General features: G+C 40.0%; 2 protein-coding genes and 1 long non-coding RNA gene across 5 annotated transcripts; 1 reads left to right on the top strand and 2 right to left on the bottom strand.

Moving 5' to 3' along the window:
• Positions 1 to 23: 23 nt before the first annotated feature.
• LOC105286165 (ero1-like protein) lies at positions 24 to 3,841 on the bottom strand. The gene is made up of 9 exons (XM_011350901.3): positions 3,689 to 3,841; positions 3,377 to 3,617; positions 3,065 to 3,268; positions 2,806 to 2,963; positions 2,548 to 2,733; positions 2,419 to 2,465; positions 1,724 to 2,072; positions 1,317 to 1,610; positions 24 to 1,222 (listed from the first exon to the last, which is right to left on the bottom strand). Exons 2-9 carry the CDS (start codon positions 3,500 to 3,502, stop codon positions 1,171 to 1,173), a joined length of 1,416 nt encoding a protein of 471 aa, XP_011349203.1. The 5' UTR covers positions 3,503 to 3,617; positions 3,689 to 3,841; the 3' UTR covers positions 24 to 1,170.
• A 980-nt stretch (positions 3,842 to 4,821) lies between these two features.
• LOC105286164 (transketolase-like protein 2) lies at positions 4,822 to 10,954 on the top strand. Of its 3 annotated transcripts, XM_020033915.2 has the most exons (9): positions 6,682 to 6,799; positions 6,887 to 6,957; positions 7,501 to 7,646; positions 7,744 to 7,933; positions 8,077 to 8,311; positions 8,378 to 8,521; positions 8,705 to 8,878; positions 8,967 to 9,182; positions 9,274 to 10,954. In XM_020033915.2, exons 2-9 carry the CDS (start codon positions 6,953 to 6,955, stop codon positions 9,943 to 9,945), a joined length of 1,782 nt encoding a protein of 593 aa, XP_019889474.2. In that variant the 5' UTR covers positions 6,682 to 6,799; positions 6,887 to 6,952; the 3' UTR covers positions 9,946 to 10,954. The 3 variants fall into 3 exon arrangements, with proteins under 3 accessions (XP_011349198.2, XP_011349199.2, XP_019889474.2); XM_011350896.3 differs by lacking the exons at positions 6,682 to 6,799; positions 6,887 to 6,957 and adding an exon at positions 4,822 to 5,109; XM_011350897.3 differs by lacking the exon at positions 6,887 to 6,957 and having other exon boundaries at positions 6,581 to 6,799.
• Positions 10,245 to 11,703, bottom strand: LOC109611436. The gene is made up of 2 exons (XR_002193804.2): positions 11,433 to 11,703; positions 10,245 to 11,010 (listed from the first exon to the last, which is right to left on the bottom strand). It is a non-coding gene; the product is annotated as an uncharacterized LOC109611436 (long non-coding RNA).
• Positions 11,704 to 13,498: the final 1,795 nt, after the last annotated feature.

Raw genomic sequence — 13,498 nt, 5'->3', positions numbered from 1 at the left:
AGGCGTGCTAACACGTTGGGAAATATTGCACTCGTACACATTATTTATTTATAAATGTCCGTTTTTTCTCGTCTACAGGTAGTCGTAACAAGTATCGATATAATAAAACGCAAAAACTTGCATACGGTTACATAATTCGAATATTCGCAGCTCGTATTGCTTTTACATCAATCATTTGGACCTTTATATGTATCTCTACATGCAGTAATCGTTTATATGTAGAATAAAAAATATCTATCGTATATAAACGAAATTTTGACTCTTTAAAGTATAGTATAATATATGCACATGCGCACGTTTAGTAGAGTATGTAAAAATATATATGTGTATGTGTATATATGTATATATGTATGCATACAATTAATTGCCTTAGATAAGATATTTATCACAGACAGAGTCAAAAGTTACGATCAAAGTCGGAAAGAAATATCAATTCGGAGGACAGTCTTATAAAATAGGTACCTCTAATTAATTACTTTGTATAATAAGCACATACACCAATAGTCTGGTTTCTCTTTTCGTTTATCCTGATATATCCTATATATGTATGTATGTATATGTACTAAATTACATCTCAATTACGATTAGTACTTAGCGTTGTCCTAGCCATGATACAAATGTAAAGGGAAACCTCATCGATTTCTCGTCGACGTAGGTAAACACTGGTGCAATCGGGCCCAACATGTACATTTAACGTGTACAGATTTTTCTTTTCGTCATAAAATATAAATATATATAAACAGCTACGATCCGCGTTCGATTGTATTGTTGACAGTTAAGTAATTAAAAGATGCGTACGCTATAAATGTTTCTTAAACTTTACATTTGCATGATTGTACAACTGATCCAACATAAAACAGCACATTTCCCGTCCCCTTTCGCTCAAGCGGAATTGCACGATGTTAAACGGCAATTAATTCTACAGTTATTAATTCGATACAGTTAATTCTTTAGCTACATGTGTTTGCAGCGCCCGGAGCCTGCGTCAAACCTGTATTCACAAAATACTCTCTACGAATAAAAACGAACAAAAGAAAAGAAAAAACAAATAGGGAAGAAAAGATAGAGACTCAGATAGAAATCTGAGTTACGTGATGCGTTTACGTGATGTAGACTCGTAGTGGTACCGTATAGGACCTAATTATCGATTAGTAATTACAGAATGGTACGTTATCTCATCATCCGGCGAAATCTGTCCAGTTCGAAGATGCTCTCCGATAATCTGCAAAGATGATATTATCAATGCAAGATTTTTCATCTCTCGTTTATACGTGTATATATGTTTTATAAATATGTAAATCAGACGTGAAATTTACCTTCCGAAAGCATTCACCAGGGCAACAATTTCGCTTCTTTCCAAGAAGAATGATTTTCGATTGAGATTATTGAGCGTTGGTTCCCACTTGTCGAATTTTCCGGAGAATAGTATCTTTAACGCGGTGCCTAGACCGTGGATTTGCAATTTACCCCATAACTTGCACTTGTCGCAACCAACGCAATCCATAATGCGCGAAATGTTTCTGAAATGTTGCCTAAATTCTTCTTTCAACAGTTGTGCCTCCGTTCCACCGGTAAACATTACTGTTTCATTGAAATGTTCCGGGAATGATCTGAAAAGAAGAAAAAAAAAACACGAATTGTGAATGCGAGTGTAGAAATAGAAAGAGGGAGAGAGAAGGAGAATATTTGCACATTTGCACACATATGCAATAAATGTACCCACTTGACAACAGTCAGTATATCATTCACAGCCAGTCTGGTATCCTCATCGTCCATTTCATTACCCGTATAATATTCTTCTCTCTCCAAGTAAGGCGCAGCCTTGGCTAGAGCTCTTAATTGAAGTAAATAAGTGAAATATAAATTTTTTAGCCAACTGGGGCCTTCGCCACCCGTTGCTTCAGGAGAGAATCTTTTTTCTAATTCTTCCAAGTTAGGACCCCATTGATTATCGGCCGATACTCGTAATCCATCTTGGGGGACTATCAAATACTTTGAACATAAATGTATATTAATGCTAGCATGCAAGCCGGATATTACTCGGTAAAAGACTCGTTTTTCTAGACACATTCCTGAAACACAACACGTCTATTTGTACATATTGAAAAAAAACGAAGAAAAAACTTGATTAATCTTGATACAACCTACATTTAACTCTGTTCAATTTTTTTATCTTTCTTCAACTTGTCTCTTCTAGCTCTTTTTTAAATAAAAATTATGCTTTATACGTTACTTAAATTCATAACTCGTTTAGAAAATATTCTTAAGGGAAGACTATAACAAAAACGAAATATATACATTTGTATTTTTAAAAGTTTAAGTAAATGAAGCAAATGCAGTAAGATTATATCTAATTTTATTTCGTACAACTGAATAAAGAAAACTGGAATGATTGATGCAGTGTGATTGGCAACTTACCATTTATTTTGGAAGATTGTATAAAAATGTGAGGCGAGTTTTCAGGCCTGTGAATAACAATCGATAAGACTAACATATAAGGACATGACGAATGTTTGACACAACTAGAGAGAGAAAGAGAGAACATACCTAAAACAATTTTCCATGTAAATACTCCGCCATATTCTGTGTGCACTGACTCCCTTATATCCTGTATATCTTTCAGGATTGAGTAAAAGATCCACGTATTCTCCGGGACTAGATTCCTTTACACAGAAATTATCTTGTGCGTCATCGTGCCGCTGCCATCGTTCAAATTCTTTGTAATTCTCGGAACTAGAAAAATCAGATTATAATCTGATATCAGGTTTTTTCTCGATAGCAAATCTATCCCATCGTTTTCATCACCTGATTGTCGTATTCAAGTATCCGAGTTCTATATTGTGATCTCTCGCACTGTGTCTACAATTGGTGATTTGTGCACCGGCTCTGTACTTGTCTACCGGGCTTTCATTAAAATGTATATTTCTCGACACCTCCCCTTTTAAACCCTCTGGAATGTCATCCTACGAGACGATGAGAAATAAAGAGGAAACGAGAGATTGGGGAGAGATCCTCGCTTGACACTTATTTAAAACGTGATAAATGATGAGAAAAGAATACTTACATCTTGACAAGGTAACACATGACAATGACGTATAGCGCACTTACTGTCGTCTGCCCAAAACGGGCAGTCCTGCTTCAAGTTTACTTTATAAAATCTAAAGTAATCTCTGACTAGAAGACTCTGAATTCTCGGATATATTCTCATGTTATTGAAGTAGTCGACAGTGTCCACATTGCAGGTACAATCGTCTATCGATCCTTTTAACTGAAAGTTTAAGAATACAAAATGTATAATACATAAAGCGTATGTTATGTAAATGTCGATTGTAGCAAATGACAGAAATTCTAATATAATATCGATCGCGTCCAGTACCTTGCAAAAACATTGGTCGTCCTTTTTCGAATTAGTCCTAAAATAATTCCCATCTACTTGTGGATGAAAAAGCAAGATTGCCAAGAGCAGCTGATAAAATATTCTTCCACCGGATTCGAGACTCATCTCGGTAAATGTAGGGTCGAATCCTCTTGCCTGAAATTTTCACGTAACTGTCATTCGACAGTTTTCTTGTGCGGAATCACGTTTTAGGAGAAATTGGAAATGTCGCTGGAGACTGCTGCGAGAAGAGTGGCGTGCCGTTAAATGTGCCGTTAAACGTGCCTCGTGAGGTTACAAAATCTATCTTACCGATCTAATGACTGTTTACGCGTGCGTCCTATACGTCACATTTTGCAGTCGATGTGCTTTACGCATGCGTCGTGTACATACACCCCGCGGTCGTGTATGCGCCGAGTAATCGACTAATCGCTCGCGTTATCCACGAGAGGCGGTACCACCCACCAGCAAGCGTTATTGCCGATCTTTCGTCAATTTATTGTTCCATGGACATGGCGAGCGCGATCACGGTCTTATATACAGGTCTGGAAACTTCAGAGGTGGAGATGGATCATTTTGTGTGTCACTTTTTATTTCTTTAGTAGCCACTAGAGGCGTTGCGATCGATGTTCGCAGGGTGACGAGGGACGTCAGAGGCCGGAGGAATATCTGTCTGTCTTTATTCCACTTGCAGTCTTCACAAAATAATATGATAAATTAATAACGCTTTAAATAATTTAAGACTATAAATGAATTAGTGAAATATGTATATGAAATAAAATTGAGTTTTTATTCTCAAAATTGTGAATAAAAACGAATCCTTCCGTGATGGAAAAAAATGTAATAAAATTTGTTGAAATGTATTTGAAACTCTCTGTCAATTGACCTCGATTCATTAACATTTCATCATAAATTTTTATATTTTATTATAAATTTTCGTATTTTATTATATAAATTTTATATCTAATATTCCGAAAGTTTGAAAATTTATGATGAAATGATAATGAACCGGGATCAATTGATAGAGATTTTCAAATACATTTTAGCAAAATTTTATTATATTTTTTCCATCAGGATTTTATATTTAAATCTGTCCTTTATCTTTTTATTTTATTTTTGCGGGTAATAGCTTTTTCCCACTTTTTCCAAGTAACAATGTCTTTCGGCGCTCGAAATAAAGAACGTTTCTGCTCGGTTCTACTGCCGGTCTTGCAATTCGGTACCGCACACCATTTCGTCATTTCAATAAACGTTTCGATAACTTTTGTAGTTAATAACCGTTTTTCAATAAGAGTCATGAACACACGTGGGTTCTTATCTCCGGTTTTTCAGGTTATATTTATCTGCGGACATCGATGACAGCGACGAGTAGTGGTTATGCTAGAAACTAAATGTGTCTTCAAAAAGCGGCCATACTCCCACCACTGAAATTAGAGGTAGTTTCCAGACCTGTACGTAAGACCGTGAGCGCGATCGGTCGCGTTCGGGCGCGCTCGGTTCCCGCGAATCATCTACTTGTTGAGTTGTTGCACGTTCACCGCATTTTTTACGAGACCGCCAGGGCGAAAAGCCGTACGCAGAACTGTACGTCTCACCGTACTAGTTACGCACGCACGCGGATGAAAAATGGCCAACTATCACAAGCCGGAATCAAAGACCATCCAGGAGTTGCGAGACATCGCGATCAAGTTGAGAATTCACTCGATCGAGGCGACGCAGGCCAGCAAGTCTGGGTGAGTCGGGGTTTTCAGCGTAGTCACGCGCCTCTCGCGCTCGGTGTCGAGAGCGCGTGCGGTTGCTCGAACTGTTGCAAGTTTGCAACCGGTAAACCGCATGCGGCGTAACGGCCGATAATGATAAGCGAGAAACTCGGTCGATCGCACGATCGCGCGATAGTGGTACGATTGCGATTGCGAGTTCTTTATATTCGCACGTAAATCGGATTTACGAATCGATCCGAAACGCGGCTTTTACTGAATCGAAAACAAGAGGATGGAGAAGAGAGGAGATTTAATCCCGCATTTAACGCGTAGACTTGAATGAAAAATCGATGGTACCTTGAAAAGTCTTGCGATCATATCTCTGTCCGTATGCCTGTGTTTTATGGCCTGTGGTATACTCTTGATAACATCATCGTTACGTGTGCAACTGACTTTACATATAATTATAGGTCAAACAATTACGAGAGATAGCAATTCAACACGAGTTGGCTCGAACGTATGATTTTCGATATTCGTTGATATTGACCATTTGACCACACATGTGAATGTTTCTCTGTATTAAATATATATTTTTAATATAGAAATATTTTTAATCATTCGATATTCTTGGAATATATCAGAGGAGTGGGAATCGAGTGATTGGCTGAAAAGATTCGAAAGAAAAATCCAATGCAGTTTTTATCAATTTTTATTACATTACATCACAAGTATTCGGAAGGTAACACAAGCGCTCATATTTTTCACCAAGTTTTTAAGTCAAATTTATTACACAGCATCATTATATCGCAACTCAAAGCTCTCTCAACACTGCCGTTGTCCTCGATTTTTTGATCGCATATCACTCTGGAATGTCGCGGTGACGGCGCGCGATCTAATTCAGGAAATTGCTAGCTCATTAGTTCTTCTTTCAACATGAAAAAACGAGACGGTTAACTCGTTCTCACGCGCGCGGTGACTCGCGCTTTCACAGTATTTTCTCAGCACAGAAATTTGAATTGATTAACGATTTGTTATATCTGACCAATTATATCACTATTTTGTCGTCACGTTATTTCTCGTATATACATCCTCGTTAAATGAATATTTAGAATGCAATAGACATAAATAAGATAAGATAACACAATTGTGACATTTGCATTTCCCAATTATGGAGAGAACGTATTTTCTAAATTATTCCATGAAAGTGATTAGAGTGGAAATTGAAAATTTAAAATTGTATTGTGTTATTTTGTATAATATACCTAATAAATTGTAATGTTAAAATGTAAATAATACATGTAGGATAAATGCACAACAATTAAGGTGATTAATATTTTGTTTCTTATTACGATAGAAAAGATCATTGTGAATTGTTTATTGTGAAAGCACGCGCTTATATGTATAATATGTACGAGTATATTTGCATATATTGTTTGCCGTTTTTATATGCGATGGGTGGTAGAGTCTCGGGACACCCTGTATACACGCTACGATCGGTCGAAGAGGTAGGGAGATATTCGCGTAGTCGATTCGTTTGCCGAAACTCTTCTCGCTCGGCAGTCGCGATCGAACGCTTACTGCGACGACGACGGTTTTGAGAGAATCTGGGTGTAACTTGTCGCTTGTTTACGATGGTGCGTGAATCGAACATGGAAAAACTTCAAGATCTTGCCAATAAATTGCGTATCGAGTCGGTGCGAGCAACCGAAGCGTCAAAGAGCGGGTATGACGAGCACATTAGAAATTATCTTTAGAATTTACACTCGCTGTCTCTCTCCATGATTATCGTATCCTTTTTCTTCCCGGCTAGCATAACGTCTGGTGATGCTTGATCATCAGATTATTGAGCGTCACGCGAGCCATCCAAGGTCAAAATATGAAGTGCGTCTGATAGAAATTTTTCCCTGGGAGATGTGGCAAATTGTAAAACTCGATGAATTAAAAAATCATTCCACGGCGTTTCACATTGCGCTTGTAACGATTGCCATCACGATTTTCCAAGAAAGGGCCAAATCTATAAAAAAGAATCTAGAAATTATTTGAAACAAACTGTTTGAAGTTTTTGCTCTTGTTTCAATGGAATTATATATTGTACAGGCAGAGAGAGAGAGAGAGAGAGAGAAAAGAGGGGGAGATAATAGATAACAGTAGAAGATAGGTTTTGCAACATATTTTGTAACAAATATTTATCACTCTTGGATGCCATAATCTTATGAAACCTCCCTCGTAAAAGATTGTACATGTATAAAAGATATTCTGACACTCTGACCTTAACACGATAGCAAATGAAGAAACATATATCGTTCGATTACGCGAATAGAATCATTGATATAAAATAACTTTTTAGAACGCGCGCGTATTTTGCGTCTAATTTTATATTTATTTAATTTGTTCGTTCCCTTATTTCATCTTATTTTATTCTAGACATCCGACATCATGCTCGTCAATGGCAGAAATTATGTCCGTTCTCTTTTTCCATACAATGCGTTACAAGGTATCGGCACCACGTGATCCAAACAGTGATAGATTTGTACTCAGTAAAGGCCATGCAGCTCCGATTCTTTATGCAGGTAAATGTCGACAAGTCATGTTATTTTATATTAGCGCGCAATTGGTTTAATATAAGCAAAATCATTGCACAATATGTACGTACATTGTATATTGCAGCATGGGCGGAAGCAGGCTTGTTCCCAATCAGCGAATTATTAAATCTGAGAAAATTCGATAGCGATTTGGAAGGACACCCTACTCCGAGGCTCAACTTTATAGACGTAGGGACTGGCTCCCTGGGACAAGGTCTCTCGGTTGCCGCAGGCATGGCCTATGTCGGAAAGAATTACGATAAGGCCAGTTATCGGTATGCTATTTATATCCAAGCAACTTTTTCCATCCAGATATGCATTACCTAGATTGTGCTGAATCTGTGAATGTAAATACAATCCTCCCCTTTCCCTCTCTTTCTCTCTTATTAATAATTACGTGCATTCTTCTACTTTTCAGTGTGTACTGTTTGATTGGCGACGGTGAAGCGGCGGAAGGTTCCATCTGGGAAGCTCTTAATTTTTCGTCCTATTATAAATTGGACAATCTTTGCGCCATCTTTGACATTAATCGTCTTGGTCAGAGCGAAGCAACCTCGCTACAGCACCATATGGAAGTGTACCGTAAAAGATTAGAAGCCTTCGGTTTTAATGCCTTGGTCGTGGATGGTCATGACGTAGAGGAATTAGCCAAGGTAGGTTTTGCTATTTAATAGCAAACTTATAAATTGGATACTAAGAAACGTTTGGTTCATCTCTAGGCGTTCCATGAAGCGCAGAATACGAAGGGACGTCCCACTGCCATTTTGGCTAAAACTTACAAGGGTAAAAACTTCCCCGGGATCGAAGACCAGGACAACTGGCACGGCAAACCTCTAGGAAATAAGGCGAATGAAGTCATTCAGGTATTACTCTGATCACTTTTGCCATTATTTGCTCATATCTTGTTCGTAACTTACAAAATTTACTTATTTATTTATCAAATCACCCATTTCGATAAACTTTCTTCGCAGTTTCAATCATAATTACAATTAATTTAACGAGGTGAATTTCTTCGTTTCAATATCCGTAAATTTGTGATTTTGCAGCATCTGAATGGCCTTTTGAAAAATCCCGGTCCCCTCGGATTGCATCCGCAAAAGCCGCTCGTCGACGACGCCCCTCATGTGGATATCAGCAACGTTGCGTTAGCCTCGCCTCCAAGCTACAAGATAGGTGAACAAGTAGCTACTAGGTTGGCTTATGGCACAGCTCTTGCCAAGGTTTGTGCGCGGTTAATCGTCACACAGATTGATCGTCGATATCGGTGAAATTTGAATCACTCTTTTAAACTGTATTCTTTTCTTTCAGTTGGCGAAGAATAATCCTCGTGTCGTAGCTCTGGATGGTGACACGAAGAACTCCACTTACGCCGAGAAGATAAAGGCGGTCGATCCGGCCAGGTTCATCGAAGGATTCATTGCCGAACAGAACATCGTTGGCGTCGCGATCGGTGCTGCTTGCAGGGATCGTACCATCGCGTTTGTGTCGGCATTCGCCACCTTCTTCACCCGCGCCTTCGATCAGGTGAGGAACGACAAAGCAGCTTTCTGTGAAATCACAGCGGAAAGATTTATAGAAAAAGGAAAAAGATATCACACATTATCCTCTTTTACAGATTCGCATGGGTGCAATCTCTCAGACAAATGTCAACTTTGCCGGCTCGCACTGTGGCGTGTCCATCGGCGAGGACGGACCGTCGCAGATGGGTCTGGAGGATATCGCAATGTTCCGCGCGATCCCGGGTTCCACCATCTTCTACCCGAGTGACGCCGTGTCGGCGGAGCGCGCGGTGGAGCTGGCTGCCAACACCAAAGGCATCTGCTTCATTCGCACGTCTCGCCCGGCCACTGCGGTCCTGTATAAGAACGACGAGCCACTAGCGATCGGTAAAGCCAAGGTAATCAGATCTTCCGCGAAGGATCAGGTGCTGGTGATTGGCGCCGGCGTGACGTTGCACGAGGCGATCAAGGCGGCCGACGAATTGGCAAAGGCTGGCATCAGCGTCCGCGTGATCGATCCGTTCACCATTAAACCCATCGACGCGCAAACGATCGTGAAGAACGCCAAGGAGATTGGTGGCAGGATCATCACCGTCGAGGACCATTATCCGCAAGGCGGTCTCGGAGAGGCGGTCGCGTCTGCAGTCGCCCTGGAGAGAAACGTGATAGTGAAGAAGCTGGCTGTGCCAGACGTGCCGCGTTCCGGGCCGCCCACGGTGCTGCTCGACAATTTCGGCATCAGTGCCCGTTGCATCGTTGCAGCGGTGCAGGACATGTTGAAATGTTAATTTCTTTATCGGAGCGATTGGAGATTGCCGTTGGATCGCGACGCATCGGGGCTATCGCGTGTAACAAATTAATACTCTATTCTCCCAAAGCCACAAATCCTTCCGATGAGATGCACGCGATAAAACATTCCATCACCTTCGAAACGCCAACAAAACGCCGTTGAAGCGAGGATCGAGGAAACCAGTATAAGATTATTAAATTCATGACGATGAAATTCAGGTTCTTTATGTTGTAAATACACGAAAGGCAATCTATTGTGTTGTTGATCGCTATCACTGTTTTTTTTTTTTATTTTTTCTTTAATATAACGTATATATTATTATTATTATTGTACTAATTATTATACCAAAGGATATACAGCCCATTTTCTCGTAATACGTATAACAAGCGGCAAGGTGACGCTCGTTTCTATACGCGACTTTATATATAATATTTGATATCGTTGAGAGTATCTTGAAGTTGTTTGTCACTTCTAACGTTACACTGGAAGCAATCGAGTTCTTAGTAAGCTCAACTCGAAGAGGATACAACGATTGTTTTTGATTTATTGTTACTCGACACATTTATTTTTGCGAACGTTGCTTTCGTCGCTTTGTATCGCTGCACATCTGTGATGAATATAAAAACAAGGAATTCATGAAATTGAGTTGACAATTATACCGGTTTCGACATCCTGCTTGCCTAACGTGTATATTGACCATACGGATAATCAGCAAAAGTATTTGTCCGTAACAAGCAAACGAATGTACAATATAATCTATCAAAAGAGAAAATATCTTTAAGTATATATTTAGAACTTATACATGAGAGTGAACATTTATGAAAAATTTGCATACGACTTTTATACAGATTAAACGAAGATTTGTTGAAAGCTTTTATATTTGATATACCTGATGTTTCGTTTGTTAAAAAACGTGTTGATATTTGCGTCGTAAGTAAAATATTGGAACATTTCTCTCGGTACTATATTCTTATACAACATGAAGCAGAAATAAAAGTGTTTCCAAGGAAACGTTTTATAATTTTCCATTCCCATCGTCTCTGTCGAGTTGTATTAGAAAAATCTAGATTGCCAAAAAAAAAAGAAGTGAGCAGGTGTCACTTCTTAATATGAAGTTAAACATTAATTTGTGTGTCCATAAAGTATTGCAAAATAATTCTTTATTTACGTGCTATGTAAAACTTTTAATTTTGCACGAAAAAATTAACGATGCTCTCCGACGACAGATGGAAAAATCTCATCAATCTCGATATAAATGCAAATGACATTCCTCTTAATACATTTTCGGCAAAGGTACCATGATTTTTCGACATTTCATTGATATCTTGATCAATATTCATTACGCGCGGGCATGTGAGTGTGTGTATGTGTATGTGTGATCAAGTATTTATTATATAATTGCGCAACGTTACATCTTTATGAGAAATATGTGTTAATTTATGAAACGGCAAATTTGAGTGGATTAGGTTTGAAATGAGATTTTACACTGTCAATTTAGCTGTTATATGCAACTTCCTTCTTTTCTTTCTTCCCCATACAGCACAGAAAGTTGAAATAACGTTGCGAAGATGTTACAATGTTGAATATTAAAATATAAATATTTTTTCAACGTTGAATCTATGTTGATTCTTCTACATTGATTCTGTATGTTGCTACAACATTGAAACAACATGTAACAAATAGATTTTATTAATTAATGGTCAATTTAAAGATTGTCATTCTTCTTATATGTAACAAATAATTATATTACAATTTAGTAATAATTAATTAATAATGTTAAATCAATAGGTTTGTTCTTTTTCGCTGTACTTCTGAACTAGTGCAATAACCCAAGGAGAACAAAAAGTCACGATAATGTCAAAAAGACATCATTTTGACATTATTGTGACTTTTTGTTCTCCTTGGAAAGTTAGAATGAAAGAAAGTATATTTGTTTCGCTCCAACTTATTGCACTAGTTCAGAAGTGCAGCGAAAAAGAACAATCCTAAGATCTAACAAAGGTTTCTTAAATGTTGAATTGCAATGTCTTGTAGACGTTGAATGCAATATCTACAAGACATTGCAATTCAACGGACATTAGACATTTATGCAATATCTTTTCTACGTCGAATCTACATTTTGCGATATTGATGGAACATTGCAATGTTGCTATGCAACGTTTCTGAGATGTTGATTTAACGTTTGTGTGCTGTATGGGTTCTGTTCTGAAATAATTTCGCGAGGTAACTTAATCCCTTGGCGCGTACACTAATATCATACACCGTCCAACTATCCAATTAGCCTCGAGGCGAGAGTTATCCTCGCCTGGTTGGTAAGCGTGGGTCAGCCTGGTAAGCCTGGCTCAGCGGTATATCCTCGTGATACCATTGGTCATGGCGGTTCTAAGAACGACGAACGGCAGCGCCGCAATTCCCTGAACGCGCGGAACGCGAGCGAATTCCACGTTCCCTTGGTCGAGTCGCCGCGACCGCTCGAGTCAGCCGGGCTGGCATTGGCTGGCGTGGACCGTGTGCGTATGTGTGTGTATTCGCTTATCGCACAGTTTCGTTCCCGCTGCACGAATCCCGGCCGGTATCGCGTGCTTAACGACGTGGCCCCGCGTAAACGTGAAACACGTTCGCTTACGTGTGTGCGTGTAGCTGCGTGTGCATGTCAGCAGGGATGCGTCAAGGACAATTGTTGTACGTACCATGAGCTGTTTCGCATTTGATTTTAATATTCGAACTCGAAATGATGAACATACAAAATGTCAAACGCAAAAAATACAAAGAAGGTATGACACCTGAAAAGTATCTTTCTCATGGGATAGTAAATAAACCGTTTTCATAAGAATGACACGTTCCGCTAAAATAACTAACTAATCAGACGAGGAATCTCGTTCAGCGATCTTCCAGTCGACGATATCCACGATTCGAGACAGTTGGTACTCGTATATTTTGAAATACGCGTTCACGTTCAAGCAGGCCTTTACCTTGCGCGCATGCCGCCTTCCTGCATTACCGGCTGACTCGTCGCAGCATCATACCTATACCCACACACGTACGCACACGTGAATCTTGCGCGCTCGTGTTCCCATAGCCGTGTACGCGCGTGCGTTTCTCGTTCCGCGATTCGCGTATCGCCACCGTATCCCCGAAAAAGATGGCCGCCACGAAAGCGTACGGTGGTGATGTTGACGTTGTCGTTCGCACCGAGGTCACGTCACGTCCTCGCGCAGCGTGAAGTTAACTGTGCGTGCGTTCGTCCGCGTGCGCCGTGTGGGCCGTACCGCCGCGTGCATCGAGCATCGTCGCGGGTGACGAACGGACGGAAGAACGAGAGCGAAGGTGGTGCCCGTTGATCCGTCGAGTGCGGTAGATTCGTGCGAGTGTACGCTGTCTCTCTCACACGGTGTGCCCGACAGCAGCCGACGGCGGAACAGCCGGCGGGAGCGAGAGAGACGGACTGTGCTAGCTTAAAGGGAGAGAGAGGAGTAGAGATACGGAGCCGAGTGCTCCATAGGAACGTGCCCGTCGTGATTGAGAGCGGAACTCGGGAAAACGTCGGATGC

The sequence above is a fragment of the Ooceraea biroi genome, chromosome 4 (genome assembly GCF_003672135.1).
Source record: "Ooceraea biroi isolate clonal line C1 chromosome 4, Obir_v5.4, whole genome shotgun sequence".
NCBI lineage: Eukaryota > Metazoa > Arthropoda > Insecta > Hymenoptera > Formicidae > Ooceraea > Ooceraea biroi.
This window is presented reverse-complemented; position numbering and strand designations above follow the sequence as displayed.